Source organism: Leuciscus leuciscus (assembly GCF_965113295.1).
Source record: "Leuciscus leuciscus genome assembly, chromosome: 3".
Taxonomy (NCBI): Eukaryota; Metazoa; Chordata; class Actinopteri; order Cypriniformes; family Leuciscidae; genus Leuciscus; species Leuciscus leuciscus.
The window spans coordinates 35,582,902-35,602,590 of NC_138727.1; the positions used below are offsets into that span (position 1 = coordinate 35,582,902).

Sequence of the window (19,689 nt, forward strand, 5' to 3'; positions counted from 1 at the left end):
CCATAAACCCACTTTTGGGTAGAACTGGCCTGAAAGGGTCTTACAGTCATAAAAAGCAACGAATCACAGTTTTTGTTAAAATGTATATTAAAGATCATTTTGTGAAATGGTACACACTGAAGTGCCATTAAAAAAAAAAAAAAAAAAAAAAAAAAAAAATTACTACACAGCAATTCGGTATTTAAAAATAGATAGCAAGTGGAGATTATTATTATAACTTAAAATTAATATACAGTTCAGCTAGTGAACTTGCAGCTAAAGTGCTTCAAACAAAACTATGAATATCTCTTATAGATGCCAGTAACTTGGAAGTTTCTTTCTCCCTTAAAAGCGCTCATAGTATCAACTTGGTATCCTATAAAAGACACTGTGACTCCTGGAGGTTGGAACTGGCAATTTCTTCCAGCTCTTGCCTTTTGTGTGGCAATATGCATCAGACGGTCAGCAAAGGAACTGTGGGTGATCCGTGGGTGTAATGTCTGAGTCTGAATGCATTTGTGCCCGTGTAGCTGCTTTGATGATTGGAGTCGAGACTGGCTGTTACATCTTAAAACTGCAAGATGGGTTTGGGGTGTTCCTAAAAACAGTGTCTGAATGTGAATCATTCATTATTCATGGTGAAAAGATGTTCTACCAGAAAGACTCGGGAGGCAAAATAGCATAACAAAGCATACATTTATTAACAGCCCAGCAAGCAAGTATATATAAAGTTCTTTGGCGTAGGCCCTGTCCGTAGCTCGCAATCCGAGGGTAACGGAATCTGCATTTCCTGCCTAAAGGCGAAGGCAGGGGCGCAGCCGACCCCCTGGATGGTATGGGAAGGGACTATCCTGGTGGTGATGGCATGGATGGAGTTAATTGATGGCGTCAGCATCTGCAAACTCAAACATGTGGAAGTACCGATCTTTTATACTGCAAGTATTAGAACACGATTGGTTAGATGTGAAGGTAATAAGTGATGTAAAAAGCTTACCCTAAAGCTTTCATTTCTCCTAAAGTTGAGGCTGGATAAGATAATGCTAAATAAATAAATAATATCTGGCATTGAATGTTGAAGCCAATTGGTCTAATTGTGCTTGTTCAGATTTATGTACAGTATGTATAAGACTTTACCTTCATGTTTTAATTCAGTATTTTAATAATTGAATATCTGGACCATGGAGAGATATTTTATTAAGCATATTCTGATAGAGAACAATGTAGGGAATTGAGAGCTATAGCTATGTGAACTTGATGTGCATGGTTGAGAAATTTTGAAAGTGGTTGAATCGTGTGAAGGTTGTAAAGGTTAACATTTTTGTGTATTTTAGCAGGAACACTTTTGGTTAAATCCATCAGCAGTGAGAGCTCTCTCCCAAAACTATTTCTAGCTTTGACGTTCTGATCGATGTTTATTACATAAATGCTTAATGAAGTGGTTAATATGCTTTCACAATTCATATGGAAGTATTGAAAGCTCATCTAGGGCAACCAAAGTAAAGGTTTGCTGGTATTCCTGAAAGGAGATTCATTCTAGAAACCGATTGTAGGCAAGGATTCAATTGGGCCAAAACTTCCATCCATTACAAGAAAAAATTATTGGCAACTTATGTTGTTAATCCAACATTTATTTGCTTCAGCCACCATATGTTTGGGCTCTCCAAAATCCCAGTTTAAACCCTATTTTGTGATGTCCAATTTGGGATAGATTCATCTTTTGAGTCTGAGCAATTCATTCACAAATCTACCTAAATCTGTTTGAGCCGTTCTTAAGTCAACTCAAAATGAGCCAAGAATAAGTGCGCTGATACTGAGCATTTGAAGTGTACCACTGTTTTAGACTTGATTGTATGACAACACTTTTTTTTATCAGCAATGTTGACTACTGTCATAAATTGATATATAGTTGGATTGGGGAAAAGGAATGGAACTTGAGAGAATGCTGGATGAATGAACATAAAATCAATCCAAGAGGGATAGAGTGCAAAGGGAGCATTGCGAATTCAGTGGCAGCCACCAAGATTGCAAAAGAGGTGGCGTGAAACTTCAAACATGAGATACAGACAATATAAGCCACTTGCTTTCTGGTTGTTCTTGCACTTTATACTCAGGGAATCCAGCTAGCTGAGGTAGAAAATGAGGATGGTGATTGGTAGACTGGATAGAAAATAGGTACAGTAGCAATCACCCATAACCACAGTGGAAGGCAAATGAACTCACCAGTTGAAATTGTGTTAGCAGTCATTAAAAACCACGATGGGCTGACAGGGCCCAACAGGTAGAAAATGTAGGGGCTGTAAGAGATTGAGCGGCAGGGAAAAGGAGGAGACACTGCAGGTGCACTTGCAGCCATCAAAACCACAGGAGGAGAGCGAGTTTGAATGACAGGCACTGATGCAGGTGCCTGAATGGAAAGAGGTGAGCATTTGGGGAAAGGAAATACTGCTGTTCTCATGGTGGGTAATAGACCTGTAGTCGAAGCAAAGTAAATGGAAGGGCAAAGGTACTGCACTAATCTGGGCTGCCCAATTACATCCCAACCGATGGTGCGGTGGGTTGTGTTGAATTGTGGGATAGCAGGGTAGTGCAAAATTCTGAATGTGAGAGTTGGTTTTCTATCTTGGAATTTGAACTGAATTGGCCACTCACCACATCATGTTGAATTGCACAAAATATGCACAAACAAATGTTTTGTTTAAGGTTGGTTACTTGTTACTTTGATTGTCCACTTTAGACATTCTACTAACTATGTGTAACTTTGCAACTACATGTCAACTAACTCTCATTAATCTGCAACTACATGTCAACTGGTATTAGTAGACATTCAGGTTAGGGTTTGGGTTAGTAGAATATGTTGACATGTACTTGCAAAGTTACTTATAGTTGGTGGAATGTCTAAAGTGGGCCATCAAAATAGTGTTAAATTAAGATGACTCTCATATTAGCTTCGTATTTGGCTCAATTTTGAAACTGTGGTGAATTTTAAATATTTATATATTTGAATTATATGAAGAGCATTGCCAAAGATGATGTTAAATGGGCCAAAGCAATCTGAAGATTCATTTAATTTACCCTTGAGAAAAATGCTAGTTAATAATCTGTCAGAAAACAGCCAATATACTTTGCTGCAGTGTTTTTGTTGTAATACACATTTCATTCTTGAGATTCTCTTATTGTTGAGTGCTGGATATGATTTAGGGTCTTGATGATTGGGGGGAAAAAACACACACCAAATTATAGTTCAGTGGCATAATCTTATCTGTCAGATTGAGTTATAAGGTTTTCCAGCCAAATAACAGACTCCAGTAAGAGATTAATGTGAAAAGGGGGGTAAATTAATTCATCGTGCAGAAGTGACTGTTGCATTTGTCTGGAAATCAAACGTTAACCATTTTTTCTCGAATAATTACTGGAGGTTCTGAGGATGGTGTAGGTTGGCGGAAAGGAAGCCGAATTACCTGGGGTTTGGATCGGCAGGTGCCACAGTAAATTTGTTGAAACAACAGCGACTCAAGTCCTGCTGGTGAAATTCACGAGTACGGAGCAGCTGGCATCCTGGCAAGCCTCGCTTTTGATATTACAATGAGAACCGTATGGGTTAGCTTTGCTGGTTTTACAGGCAGTAACTATATTCATATGGACTGCAGTAATCATATTGGTCTCATTCCCAAATACGACAATATTGAGATTAAGCAGTTTACATGACTTTCTAATTGGCTATCTAACTGTTCTGTTCTGTATGTTACAGAAGCATCATGGTTAAAGTCTGAAGAAAAATAATAAAGTGAAGTGTTAAAGATGAAGTATGCAATTTGTGGTGGATTAAAGTGGTAGATACAGATCTGGGGTGCGTTTCCCGTACAACTATATAGCTCGCTGCTTAACTACCATAGTACGATGCATCGTTGGAGAAATCAACTAGCTAGTCACGACTGTTTCCCGAAACCGTCTGTCGCAAAGTATCGTTCAACCACGTTGGTTTATGACGTCTCGCACGTGGTGGACTAATAACTTATTTTAATTAATCTGTTTGAGATCGAATTAACGCTAGATTTTGTCATATAAGTTACAGACATGGCATCTGAATACCATTTCTAATTTTTCTCAGTTATTTTGCTTTATTACCAGACTCAATATTTGGCTCGTTCTTACATAGTAGAGCACGTTCGCACATGCGCAGTCTTCAAAAACGGTGCTTTAAATCTCTTGACAAACTAAAAGACATAAATTACATTTGTATGTATTCTAAATAAATAACACGGGTTGTACTGAATGTCAGCTTGCTTATTTTGCTAAAGATAAGGATTTATTCAGTCTACATCTAATGTAAACTAGAAACTATGCTTCTAACGTTCCAACCACACAAGTTTGCGATGCTGTTTGCGAACGTTCGTTTGAACGATGGTTTCGGGAAACACCAAATCGTTGAACTATGCTGATAACGACGGAACTTGCGACCATAGTTGGCTAACGATGCTTTCGGGAAACGCACCCCAGGGCTAGTGACCATCATTTTGCAATTCATGAATGGTCACCATTCTTAAACCCATGTTGCTCATAAGGAACTAAAAATACTACTTTGGATAGTTGCATGAGCTGAATTACAAATTTATACATTAGGAGCTGTATAATATGGAATAGCTGAGAAGGAGCCATTGTAAAAAAAATAAATAATAATTGGGCTATTTATAATGAGACCAATAGTTTTCCATATAAACATAGCCTCTGAAACAAACAGTTAAAGGGATAGTTCACCCAAAAATGAATCTTTTTTATTTGTTTTCCGAAGATGAACGAAAGTCTTACGGGTTTGAAATGACATAAGTGTGAGTGAATGATGACAGATCTTTTTAATGAAATCTGAGAGCTTTCTGTCCCTCCATTGACAGCCACGCAACTACCACTTTTATGCAAACAATTATCGGTTATCTCTGCGCAAACCTACGCAACCTCTGTGCAAACACAGACGTCACGCACATGCGCATCACATGTTCAGTCCATAGGTATGCGCGTTTGAATATATATGTGCGCTGGCGTGTAGTCCTTCTTTACAAATCAACCCTCAACAAACTACTTGTCTGGCCTTAAAAAATTATGATACATAATGATTTATTGCGTCCGCGCAGCCACGTTGTGACTCTGTACAGATAAAACGAGAATGAGGTTCATTCTCATGTTACTCAGCACGTTTGAGCTTCCGTAAGAACCAATGAGGTTCATTCTCATGTTACGCAACACGTTTGAGCTTCTGTAAGAACCAATGAGATTCAATCTCATGTTATGCAACACGTTTGAGCTTCTGCAAGAGGCTTGTTCTCGCTTGCCAAGCAGGTGCGGATGAGCTGGGTCAATGTTTATAGGTTAATAAAAGCCTAAATTAAATCGGTTCATCACATAAAGCGATCGAGTCTCTTTAGACAATTTGGACTAAACCGCTCAATTCATATGGATTAATTTTACGATCCTTTTATGAACTTTTTGAAGCGTCAAAGTGGTAGTTGCGTAGGGTGTCAATAGAGGGACAGAAATCTCTCAAATTTCATCAAATAGATCTTCATTTGTGTTCCGAAGAGGAACAAAAGTCTTACAGGATTGGAACAACATGAGGGTGAGTAATTAATGACATCATTTTTATTTTTGGGTGAACTATCCCTTTAATGTGTCCAGTCTGAGCTCAGCTTAATATATATCCAAACTATTTGCATTTTGTCTGGCAGTAGGTATATACAGTATTTATTTTGTTATTCACAGCATGCTGCAAATGCCATTTCCCACTATTTACACCAGGGTGCAAATAGCATCTGCCTTATTTGTCGAATTTTGATAAGATCTTTCCCCTGTATTTTATAGACAAGCATGAACTGAATTTCAAGTAATTGCCCAAATCATTTAAATGCCATTCAGAATGCGTGACTTGCATTCTAATCAAGACTTAAATACTAACCTAAACCTATACTATATCTATGGTGAGATTCTGCTATGAATTTTTCATGAATTATTACAGGGAGTGTGAGAGAGCGCAAGCATCAAGAGTCTGAACTCAGTTTAAATATTACAGGATGAGATCCATCTCTGCGATTGTTCCTGACCTTCCCACTGGACCTTACAGAGAAAGAATACCAAATAATGTGAGGAAATAGCTCTATTAAAAAGAACAATCTCGTCGGGACAAGAGAACCAAAGGGTTTTTACAGCATATATAGCTTAGCCTTGGGTGTTTGTCTGGTATTTTCTTCTTTTTCCCCTGTTTTTTTTGTTGCTTTGTTCTCAGTTTCTTCTTTGATGCGAAGCCTCTGTGAGTCATGTGCTAGCTAATTATTGGTCTCCCAACTGTTGCTGCTACACAAGTCATTGGCAGCCAAGACTAAAACAAACGTCCTTGCTTTGAGCACCAATCAAATATGTGAGCTCTGTCGTTCTTCTACTATGATCTGTGCCTTTTTTGGCTTTCATGATATCTGCGACTGTTCCTGTAATAGCCATCCTTGGCTGTTGCCCTGGGAACACGGATGACAACAGGCTGAAACCTGTGCCTAATTTGACATGAATCCAAACCTTGAAACTTTCACTCCCAGAATTCTGCCAGGCAGAATAGAAGAACTTGTTCGGATTGATGACACGGCTCATTTTAAGTGCAAATTTGACAAATACCAGCAGAAGTGTCTGGTATTCCCAGAAAGGAGCTGCTTCTCACAGTCAAACCAGTTGACTGCAAGCAAAAAATAAAAAGACTTCAGCAGTGACATTCAGCCCTCTGTCCGTCAAATAAATCGTATAAATCCGAGAGATCTGTTCCAGGAAGTGCTATTATGTGCCAAGAGTTTCTATCACTCTTACCTGCTCTCAGCTCACAGAGCGAGGCCTTCAAATATCCCCATTGGTTTTAACAGATGTGTCGGGTAGATCACATTTAAATAGCATTGATTTCTGGGATGTGCAGGGGGGATATAAGATGATGGACCATGATGTCTTCTTGAGCACCTATGTAAGAGAGGGGGAGAGAAAGAGAGAAAGTGATGAGTGTGTTCTCATCTCTGGAGGCCTGTCCATAGCTGTGCTATTAATCCAATACAATATATCTATTTAATACTGTGAGTCTAGGCCTGTCTAGCTGTTAGTCATTTTAATGCTTTTGGAATGACAAGGCGGTGGATTTAACTCATATAGGAATGGCACAGAGGCAGACAGAGATAGAGAGTAACATGCACAAACAATTAACGTATGCATGTTATATTATATACTAAACACTTGAAAATTTAGCCTGAACTTTGAGGTCAGATTTGAGGTCATTTGGTCATCATGTTTTTTTTGGAATCCTTGGATCGATCTCATAATTTCAGACGTAATTAGTTATGTGTGAGGGAAAATAGATTTGTTGCAAAGCTCAAATAAATGTTGTGATGTTATTTCCATCAAGAGGTGCATCAGTTTTTGGTCAAGATCTTGTATTGACAATGCAAGAGTCCAGCACTCTGTAAAGTCTCCTCCAGCACATCCCAAAGACTTTCAGTGAATTTAAGGTCTGGACTCAGAGGTGCCAATTCTTGTGTGAAAATTATTCTTCATGCTTCCTCCCAACCATTCTTTCACAATTTAAGTGGATACATCTTGACATTGTCATCCTGGAATATGACCATGATGTGTTTTCCTACATGATTGTTTAAGAAATTAAATACACACTTCATCAATTTAATGTTAGAAGAACTGTTGCCAAACATATAACATTAGCCTGGGAAAACCCAGACAACTTCCGGCAAATTTAGATTTGCTCTGCAAGTAAGTCTGGCAAAGAGCTCATTCAAGGCCATTTCCATGCCGTGGAAATCGCGGCACCAATCAGAAACGTTGAGGCGGGCTTTACACGATGACGATCGCTCTGATTGGTTTTAGGTCTAGCCTATCCAATTGTGCCTAGAGGCATTTGAGCGACGTCCACTCCGTTGGTGAAGCGCACCAACTTTTAAATGCAGCATTATTATATTCAAATTGCAAACACATGAGGACAGTCTCCATGAAAGACCCACTGGCAGATGAACATGCTACTACATTTCTCTCCGAAACGGTAGGAAATTAAATTAGATTTAATAGAGGATTTTAACTGTGACAAGATGATTGACAGGGCATTTACATGACGGGATGCACGCGACAGATCCGTCCGATAAAGATGATGAAGTAGTATGTCCAAAAGTTGCCTACTTTTTTGCTACACATTCAAAAGTAAATACATTTTCTTCACAAAAAGAGTATACTTTGATGGCGTAGTGTAACATAGGCGAATTGGGACGCAGCATAATGCTTTACACATGACGATCGCTCTGATTGGTTTTTGGAGTTTTAGGTCTATCCAACTGCGCCGAGAGGCATTTGAGCGACGTCCGTTGGTGACGCCCCTTTGGAAATGATTTGTCTATGGAGCTTTGCCAGACCATAACTCAGTTAGGCTACTACTGAGAATGGTCTGGTTTTAACCAGGCTAATATAACATGCTAAAATGCTAAAAATCACATCAATAATGATTCAGTCATTGACTCTTAACCATTTGCCTTTTTTTACGTTTTTGGCCAGGCAGTGTATTTACATGATTTTTAGTCAAAACAAATTCCGTTTTAGTATTCAGTTATCAAAAGAAAAAGAAAAATCCAATATATTTTCAGATTGTTGTATTTTTAGACAGCATTTTCCTTATCGGGGACATTATAAGAGAAGATGAGCATGGGAGCGAGAGATAATCTTATGGCTTCTCTTGGAATTGACATTTGCTACATAAACAAAGATTTTCTTTAAAGTGGGCATTCAATTCAGTTCTAAAGTAAAAAAAAGGCGTGAGAGTGAGAAAATGTTTTAATGAGCTCTATCCTGTGTAGTATGTATGAGTATCATAACAAAACGTATTTCTCCCTAATAAGTTATGGAAGGGAAATGTGTAATGTGGGTTGGTGAATTAATCTGTATAATGACTATTCCTTATTTTTGAAGACATGTTTACTAATGGTTTGATGCAGCAGGGCATCTGTAGTTCTCTCTCCAAGCAGATACACTGACACTGAGAGTCTCTGTCTGAGCCTGAAGGCATTAATAGTATAGCATCTGCAGATCTGGTATGGATTGCATTCAGCATAACCCATTTAATGCATTTTGCAATTGGTGAGGTGTAGAATTGTGTACTATGTTGTCTTAATGGAAAGGTTTTTTTGTTGTTGTTTTTTTTAGTCTGTGTGCAGCCTATAGGCTACACTGTAATTCGAGATCTGCCTTGGAGTCAGCCTATAGTTAATTTGTTAAGTTTGTTGTCTTGAAATTGGAGCACAGCTCTAGACACAAAAACCTGATTGATGCGCATCAGATCCATTTGCAATTCGCTCATCGATCCAAAGGATGCTGTGAAGAATGCGAATTTGTTCAGAGACGTGCGAGAACATCAAATTAATCTCGAATTGAAATTCTTTGGTAAATCCTCGGTATCCGTTTCTAATTAGGCTATGGGAAGTTTAGGACGTCAGATAGATAAAGCCTATTATTTATATATCGAATAGACACATTTCTAGTTTCATTAACCACCACAGTTTTATAAATAGGCTCGTTTCATGAACCACCACAGTTTTATAAGTTCGTCAGAACACTAAATGGACGATAATAGAAGTAGGCTAGCGTTCGTATATATGGTAACATATCGATGACACATCGTAATTATTGTTTAACATTAGGCTATATCACATTTACATGTCACAAGTATACCACTAAAATGGTTTAAGACGTTTGACAATTCGTTTCCGCGACTGCGAGAAAATTGCTATCAGAAATTAATTTAAGTCGTCATTTAATTTGCACACTGCTATTAGTAGGCTACCCTATAAACAGCTAATAACTCCCACATCCAGACAAACGTCTTGTCTCTCTGATTTACTCAAGCTCTGAGTGAAATTCGTTTTCTGTTCGTCTGAAAGTTCCGTCACCGAGAATCAATGCGACGAACGAAATCACTCCAACTGCGTCAGTATATTTTATTGCAGAATGCATTGTTGGAAAATGTCTGGGTGAATTTGAATGTTGTGGCGCTGGAAAGAATCGTGTCTTTATGGTCTTGCTCTCCTCTGTAATCCCCCGAGCTCCTCCCCTCAGTGAGTGTAGAGCTTCATTTGATCAAATCCTTCAAGTTGGAGCGCTTCGCTGAATAGCACTTTTCCCACAACATCTCAACTGAGGCTGCCTCACCGCGCTGCAACTTGTACGAGGACTTGTTTCCATCAATAACTGACGCTAAATAGAGGAAAAGGACACTGTATCCTGTTGTTATCAGCGATGGAGAGGGGGATCAGATATTGCCGGGTTAATGCTTTATGCACCCTGCTTTTGGTTTTGTTCGCTTGGGTTCCGGTGACCAAAACAGTGATAACTTGCAGGTCATGTCACCTGCTGGATAAGTGGAGCGGTCGGGAATTATTGGTGAGGATGGAGAGTGGTGTCGACTCTGGTAAAGTTAGTGGAAAAAATGGAGACGGGTCAACGGCGCTGTTTAATTCGGCTGGTGCTGAAACTGCTCAGCCCGACTGCGTAGCGACCGAACACGGCGAACACGCTCACTCTGTGCGTAAAAGGAATACAGACAGGCTTCGCTCAGAGAAAATGCCTCCCGATGATAAATGGAAGTCGATGCGCAGTAATGGCAAAGTTTATAATCTCAAACGGGCAGGTTCTCAAGGTTCAGCCCCTGGAGATCATCATCACCGAGTGCGGAGAAGCACCCAGGGACCCGGTTTGCCCGCAGGTGCGCGCTCTCTTCCGCCTGTTGGCAACAGCACCGCGCCAGCTGCGCGCCGCGTCCGCCGCGTCCGCCGCTCTGAGCTGAGGTGGAACAGGGAAGAGCGGAGAACGGCCACATCACGACAGGAGGAGCTGAAACTTACCAGCTCTACCTTTGCACTGACAGGGGATTCCGCTCACAACCAAGCCATGGTGCACTGGTCCGGCCAAAACAGCAGCGTAAGTGAAAAAACAAACACGCAGTTTATTTTGTTAAAGCTGTGAAAACACTGCTGAGATCTTTCGAAGTTATATCCCTACATTGGGATCTAAACGAGTGTTTCCGAAAGTGCTTGTGTCCGTGTAAAGGCTGTGTGAGGGGTTTGGGGTGCAGAGATGAACAGATGTCCATTGTTGATGTCCAAGAGATTGCTTCATATGCGTTTCACGCCAGGTTTGATTTTTTTTTTAAACTGACGTAGTCTTTGATTATAATGGAGGACACTTTCCTGTGCAACACCTTCCCCACTTATGATTGTTTGTGATGTTGAGATGTTGACTCACCATCTCTTTTGAATGTTAAGAGTCAACTGTGTTGCTTTGGAATCCCAGCTGTAAAAAAAAAAGAAAAAGAAAAAGAAAAAAAGACCAAACTAAATAAAAACAAAAACACTTTAAATCAGCTTAAAATACTCTCTTGGCCAGGCTGGTCTGCTGTGTGTTTTTAAAGGGATTTTCGCCACTTTTAAGCTGGTCTGTGGACTAACTTGTCGACTGTCTAAGTCAGCTAAACACCAGCTTGGCCAGGCTATGAGACCATTTCAAACCAGACAGCACATCAGCTTATGTTGGCTGGATGTGTGTGTGTGTGTGTGTGTGTGTGTTTCTGCTGGGATATTTTTAGGTGATGCAGGGGTCTTGTTTGTTACCTGAAACACTTCAGCAGAGATACTGAGAGAATAACTTAATGAAACCCACTGCATACAGATCCACAATGACATGCATTTTATTAATAACACCAAATGTAAAATTGCAAACATGATACAGTTTTTTAGGCAATTGTGCAGAACAAGGAAACAATAATGCACTTTTAAAATTTCAATACATTTTTAGTTTAATTTAAAATCTGCACATTTTATAATGGACCTTAGACATGCTTTTTCACAGTCTTTTTGATTTCCAAAAAGAAATCAATGTTTACATGTCTTTGCACGCTATATAACATCTAAAGAGTCTATTTTCAATAATTATAATAAAGAATGCTCTAACTCTTTTAGACCCTTCAACACTAAATTCTAATCACAAATGTTACATTTAGATTACTATTACTATTTTATATTGAGTACACCTTCCTTCCTTCCTTCCTTCCTGTCTTCCTTCCTTCCTTCCTTCCTTCCTTCCTTCCTTCCTTCCTTCCTTCCTTCCTGTATTGTGATAATTTACTAATGACTATTTTGCACTGAGCTATAATGAGCATTTTCCACAATTCTCCTGTGCAGTATATCAAATCATAGCAACTACATTTCAGATATAATTCCTCCTCCCCATTATATTTTCCCTCTCTCGCTTGACAGAGCTGATGTTTTTCTTGCCTTCAGGTAAAATCTGAGGGCATTTTCTAATTTAAACACTGTACTCACTAACATGACACATTAGTTAGTGAGATGACAGTCAAGCACTGCAAACTTTCAGGACAGATACGGGGAGAAAGTAACCTCAGGGGAATGAACTTCAGTATGTCCCACTAGCTGAACTCAATCATTTTGACTCAGAGTTGCTTCCATTATCATATTCCTTAATTGAATTTTCCCAGTGTTGTGCTGTATGAATAGCATATTCAGTAGACTCAATATATATGGTCTCTTTCGTTCTCTGTAGGTATACAGGGAAACTTAACAATGGGCAAAGTAAAAAAGATGACTTTCATTAAGTATTCAGTCTCATTGCAGTATAAGGAATAATTGAGTAGGCCGGGAGTTTCTTTCCTTAGGTAGTGTATGAATAAAGAAACAGCTGTGGTTTATAATGATTTTTTTATTGTGCAAATGGAAATGAAGATTAATGTTGGCTGGATCTGTGACGTGTCATATCACAGATGTTTGAAGAAAAGTTGAAGTATGGGTTTTGGCCAATGTTGGGTGTACCGCATTACAAGTAACTTGAGTTATGTAATCAGATTACTTTTTTCAAGTAACTAGTAAAGTAATGCATTACTTTTAAATTTACAACAAATTATCTGAGTTACTTTTTCAAATAAGTAACGAAAGTTACTTTCTTTTCCCATGTATTGACTGACAGTTCTCCATGTTGAGAGAAATCGTGAGTGAGGTGTTGTATGGGCTGCATGTGTAAACATGATGGATCTTGTAGTTCTAGACTGCATTTACTCGTCTAACTTTGACAAAAACAGATTCAAAGTTCCTCAGAATACTTTATGTATTTAGTCTCAATTTATTAATCAGTGGCTGAATCCGAAATCGCCCCCTATACCCTCAAATAGGGCATTATTTGAGGGGACATCCATTTGTAATGGTGTCCGAAACCTTAGTGGACGTTACCGAGTGCACTCATTCAATCCCACATTGCACCGCAATAACGAATGTACAGCCGATGTACGCTCAACGGCTGTCTGAATTCGTTAACATTTTTTATTTATTATTTCTTTATTAAAGAAATAAGAATGGAACTTTCTTCTCCTGTCCTATTCTTCTGTGATCCAGAATGACAGCACAGCTAAAAGGTTTATTTGAGCGGCGCCCTCTACTGTACAGGCGTGAATTAGCATTTCCTTTAAAGCCTGAGGTTTATTCATTCATTTCATGTCAATGTTTTTATGGATTTTCATGTGTAATGCTTACAGATTATAATTGCAATATCGTTATATATTTTACATATTGTTATATTATTTTTTATATTTATTTACATTCCTCAAGGCATGCAAAGGCTGCTTTCTTGAAAAAAAGGGGAAAAAAAAACATCTGTCCTTTTATTTCAGGCTACGCACAAGTTCATTCTGAAGGGGAAAAAGCCAGATAAACAAAGGATGTCACTGCGTTAAAGCTATCTTATACAATCTATTCAGTCAAGGGCAATGGGGTGACTATTTTTGCCATAGATAACTTCTTGTCAGCAAGCAGAAGGAGAGAATCAACTTTTTTGTAGCCAATTAGTAAGTAGTTACTTGCAAAAAGTCTCTGAAAACACTGTAAAATATGCAAACAACACCAGTTGTCATATGTGATACAGTCTCACGCTAATGCAGCTCAAATCTATTTCTGGCCTCCTTTAGAGCAACACTTGTAAGGGGAAAGAGCAATATATCTGATCTTATAACACTATGTTACCAACTGACAAAAATGCAATTAATTGGATGGTTAAAAACATATTATGCAGTCAACACCGATTCAAGCCTGAACTGCACGATGGTTTGCCAGATGTGGAAAGCATCATGACTAGTTTGGAGTTGTTTCAAGTTTCTTTTTCTTTTCTTTTTTTTCTTTTTTTTGCAGGTTGGTTCCTACATCTAAGTGCTCACCTGATATGAAACATATCGATCACCCCTCCCCACTAAGTATTGTTCCAATACAGCTTTACAAAGAATAGTGCCTTGCAAACCTGCTTGACTAATACTTTATTTCCAACCTGAGTGATATTGAGGTTGTATTTCTTTTTATTGAGTAATAAACCCCATATTTTTTTCTTCGAAAGGCACATAAACTTCAAATGTCAACAACAGTAATGCCAGAACTAATGTATTCCTCCACCACTAAAACATCTTGCTATCCAGTGTCCTTTCTTGACCCCTAACACAAATAATGCACAAACTTGTTAAAACTTTTTCGTTTTTCTGAAACGTTAGACTGAAAAAGCTATTTTATATTTTAAAGTGAGAGTGAAAGAGAGAAATAAAAAAACCTATAAAAGCAAAAACATCCTGTGCAAGGGTTTGTTGGTGGACAGCTGAAGGGCAACCATTTTTATTTTTCTGATATGAATGGTAGCTCTGCCATAAAGTATTTGGCAAGCAATGTAAATGAAGACAAATAGCACTGAAAATGCCTTTGCTAGACAAAAATGAACAGCCACCACAAACATTTTACCCTTCGAGATAATTTTGCCTGTTGAAACAAATAACTCTCCAAACATTCAATACCAGGTAATTTTTTTAAGCTCTTGAAAAATGAATAGCGCCCTGCTGGAAATGGCAAACTCATAGCAGTATGGCACATTGACATATTGCTAGCATTACAAACCGGTCGTAGTTCAAGCTATAATTCAGTTTAAGTCAACATGAATACCGAACTGAGCGTATTTACTTTCTTTATACATGTTCCTGGTCAAAATGTGATCGATTCATCGGTGGATGTAATTCCAAAGAAAAGGTCTCATTGCCAACATAAAATGAGTTACGACTGTACAATATCACAAACACAACATACATTTTTAGGTTTTGTTAAATTTAATGAATTAATCAGCTTATAAACATACTTTATCACTAGATTTTTTTTTATTACCAGTTTAACATTAAAAAGTAAAATTATGCAGTCAGCATTTCTCCTTTTTGGCATGAAAAGGTTCTTTAAAATTGAGTCAAGAAACCTTCGGTTCTCTATTGAACCCCATTAAACCTTTTTTTTTTATTTCTATACGGTCAGTTCTGTTTTCATAGTGACTTTAACGGAATTTTTATTATAAATGTTGACTTCTGGTTGATGATTTCATAGCCATCTTAACTAGTTCATTCATTCGGCTCCACTTGAGTTCTGTCTTTCTTTTTTTCTCTCAGATTCACGAATAAATCTATGAATAATGGCAGCTTCTGCTGGGGTTTCTATAGGGAACAAGCATGGCCGTTTGAGCGAGACATTTTATAAAGCAAGAGAGTAATGTGAAGATAATGGGATAAAATTAGATGCTGGTGCCTTCGTCTTATTGTTTTCTTCTTTTAAGACTTATGATTTTCTTACTGACCATTCAATTTAAAGTAGGTCCCGATCCAGCAATTCCGCACTTTTGTTTTCTTCCAAATGTCACAGTGATGTTTATTGTTCTCAGAAATGTCATAAAAGAAAGATAAAATGGTATATTGTAGGCTTAATGTTTGACATTGAAGGGATGGTTCACCCAAAAAGAAAATTCTGTCATCATTTACTCGCCCTCAAGTTGTTTCAAACCTGTAGGAATTTCTTTCTTCTGCTGAACACAAAAGAAGATATTTTGAAGAATACAGTTGATGGGCTCCATTGATTTCCATAGTGTTTTTTATTCCCAATGTGGAAGTCAATGGGGGCCATCAACTGTTTGGTTACCCATATTCTTCAAAATATCTTATTTTGTGTTCAGCAGAAGAATGAAATTCATACAGGTTTGGAACAACTTGAAGGCGAGTAAACGATGAAAGGGTGAACTATCCCTTTAAGTGCCAATTCAGAACACAACTACTCATGATTACATTGCCATATTAGTTTTTTGTTGCTCGAAGGTAGACATTAAAGATAAAAACTTTAAATGAAAGTGATTGTTTTTTTATACAGGTCTATATTAAATAATTAAACTACAGTACCTGTTAACATTATATCATGCACTGACTGTGATTTCAATGCGCTTCTATTCCAAAAATCTGGCCACAACTGCTTAATATTATTTCTGTGAAAACTTTTGCATTATGACTTAAACAATTCACTGATTTTCTTTCATTGAATCACTGAAATCATCAGTTCAAAATAATTGATTTTCTAAAACTTTCCAACATAAGGAAATTTTAGCAGTGCTAATAATAAAAACAGACCTTTCTTTAGTTTTAATTCCCTTTAGTGATTAGAACTTGGTTATTCAGTAAGTGTTTTGAGAGTGTATGTTAATTAGTCTATAATTTTTCTTCACTACCTTGATTACTTTAATTAAAAGGACTGAATCTTTTCCAGCTGTTCTTCCATAATAGCATTACAACTCAAAGTGTGATGTTAATATGAATGTATTAATAGTAGTATAAAGCACTGTTGATGCAAAGGTCAAAAGTACATTTCTGTGCTATAACTATTGCATTATTCTTTTTGACTGCTCTGGACAGTGCAATAGACAGTCATCTTCAAGTAATGTTGAAAGGTGTGTGAATATCAGAGAATTAGCTTGATGCTTCTATCATCTATCATCACACTACATTTAAGATTAAGTTCTGATTGACATTTTGGAAAGAACATTTGCTTTCCGATGTAAATGATCGCAGGCTGAAAAACAAGTTGAGATAGTGGACTTGTCTACTATTCCCTTATGTAAGTGTGACTTCATTTCTTGTCCAGCTCCATATGTTGTTCCACAGTGTAGTCAAGCCGCAATATATTTTCAAGATATTAGATTCAATTTCAGTTCAACACAAGTGTGTTAGTCGGACTCAAGGTAACATAACCTGTTATGTAGTCATGATTACACTTTGCTGTATGACTCATAAAGACCAAGATGTAAACACACGCACGCACGCACGCACGCACGCACGCACGCACGCACGCACGCACGCACGCACGCACGCACGCACACACACACACACACACACACACACACACACACATTCTTGTACATCTATCTTTGAGGACATTCATTGACACAATGCAATCTCTAGCCGCTTACCCTAACCTTACCCATCACAACTAAGGGCCTAACCCGAACCCTTACCCTAAACCTACCCTTAACCTAATTATAACCTTATCCCTAAAACCAAGTCTTGACCCTCAAACAGGCCTTTAAAGGGGTCTCAGAAAGTGAGGACCGGCCAAAATGTACTTTGTCCACATTTGTCTAAAACTCAAACTGGTCCTCACAAAGATAGTTGTACAAGTACACACACACACACACACACATTTAAAATTCACAGTCTTGAATGTGAAACTTGTCGAAATGTGGCCATTTGTGGCTCTGCTGTTGTTGTATTGTTTCAGAATTTCAGCAAGACTGGCACTTTTGCATGGGAGTAAGTTCATTTGTATCTTCTAATAAGGATCTGCAATTAATGACTATATAACCGTCATCGCTGTATTTCGTGATAAATAATACAGCAAGCCAAATGTAAGTGTTAATAAGAGATCTTCTCAAAATGATCACTAACAGATTAAGTGTTAACTTCACTCTGAGTGGAGAGAGAATAACACGGTGAGAGAAACACGTCTAACAGAATGAGAGATAAACAAGAGTGACATATCACTGTGTGGAGAGAACACACATAAGTCTTTTTCTCCTAGCATGCATTTCATTCTTTTTGACAGGGGTGAGTGCTAGCAGTACTTAAAGCTAGTCAGGGGGTTTCCGTATCCCAGAATGCAGTGGAAAACACCCATCTCAGCCATAGGCAGCCTGCTCTGTGTATATCTGTGGCACAAATTGAATTTCAAGCAATCTGTAGCCCTCAGGAACAGAAATGAAAATGCCAAAGAAAACTTTTTTTTTTTTCAGTAGAAGCGAATCATGCTGAGAGATGAGATGACGGATTGTGATAATTGTGCGAGTTAGCCGCTGCATGCTGGAAAATGCCACGGCTAAACTTCACAAATCTACCGAGATTACAACATCTGAATAAAGCAATTATTGCTATTGCCTCGCATGCTGTCAGCGATTATTACCTCTCTTCTCCTCTCAAGAGCAAAGCAATTTGGTGATATTGACATCTGTGTTATGATTGACTCCAGACTAAATGGCAGTTAAGGGATTAATCCACGTAAATGTCTAGTAATAAACCAGCTATTATGAAAAAATGATATATAGACTAATTCTTGAGTGTCGAAAGCTTCGACTGAAATGCCCAAAAGAGCGACATGGGGCAATCAACTCCTTTAAAAACTATATTTAATGCTCACTTTATGTGAAATTGAAGTTGCGTTTGCCTGTGCAAAACTTGGCACCTCAATGTTATGGTGTTTTGGGTGGTTATGCAGTTGTGAGTGGTTTTGCCATGCTATTTCAGGATGTTCTAAGTAGTTGCTTGGGTGTTTTTGGTGGTTGTCAGGTGGTTTTCCTATAGTCAAAAGAGCCCACCTTCAAGTTTCTATGATATTCTGGTAATTCAGCCAGGTCTCATTCACTGTAAAAAAAAAAAAAAAAGATCAATAAGTTATGACAACATATGTTTTTACATTGCTTTAACTCATCAAAATAAGTTAAACACAACTTTTTTATGTGAAAAAGATTATACTAAAAAGTCAGTTTAATGTAATTTAAGTTGAAATTACTTAAACATCAAAGTTGATTGTACTTAAAAATGTTATTCCCATCATGCCTGCTGAGCCAGAGACTGTTCCCGTTATGCTTGCCCAGCCAGAGACTGTTCCCATCGTGCTTGCCCAGCCAGAAACTGTTCCCGTCGTGCTTGCCCAGCCAGAGACTGTTCCCGTCGTGCTTGCCCAGCCAGAGACTGTTCCCGTTATGCTTGCCCAGCCAGAGACTGTTCCCGTCGTGCTTGCCCAGCCAGAAACTGTTCCCGTCGTGCTTGCCCAGCCAGAGACTGTTCCCGTCGTGCCTGCTCAGCCAGATACTGTTCCCGTCATGCTTGCCCAGCTAGAGACTGTTCCCATCGTGCCTGCCCAGTCAGAGACTGTTCCCGTCGTGCCTGCCCAGCCAGAGACTGTTCCCATCGTGCCTGCCCAGTCAGAGACTGTTCCCGTCGTGCCTGCCCAGCTAGAAACTGTTCCCGTCGTGCTTGCCCAGCCAGAGACTGTTCCCGTCGTGCTTGCCCAGCCAGAGACTGTTCCTGTCGTGCCTGCCCAGCCAGAGACTGTTCCCGTCGTGCCTGCCCAGCCAGAGACTGTTCCCGTCGTGCTTGCCCAGCCAGAGACTGTTCCCATCGTGCCTGCCCAGTTAGAGACTGTTCCCATCGTGCCTGCCCAGCTAGAGACTGTTCCCGTCATGCTTACCCAGCCAGAAACTGTTCCCATCGTGCTTGCCCAGCCAGAGACTGTTCCCGTCATGCCTGCCCAGCCAGAGACT

The 19,689-nt window shown here is 38.9% G+C and overlaps 1 protein-coding gene across 4 annotated transcripts in view; it reads left to right on the top strand.

Moving 5' to 3' along the window:
* Positions 1-9,582: 9,582 nt before the first annotated feature.
* The window catches only part of sorcs1 (sortilin-related VPS10 domain containing receptor 1), a 216,814-nt gene continuing 206,707 nt past the window's right edge, over positions 9,583-19,689 (top strand). For all 4 annotated transcript variants that reach the window (XR_014204231.1, XM_082163349.1, XM_082163351.1 and 1 more), the window contains exon 1: positions 9,583-10,959. Coding sequence is in view for 3 of the 4 variants with exons in the window: in XM_082163349.1 (XP_082019475.1) it covers positions 10,279-10,959 (681 nt within the window). In the remaining variant the exon portion in view is untranslated. The remainder of the gene's footprint in view (positions 10,960-19,689) is intronic.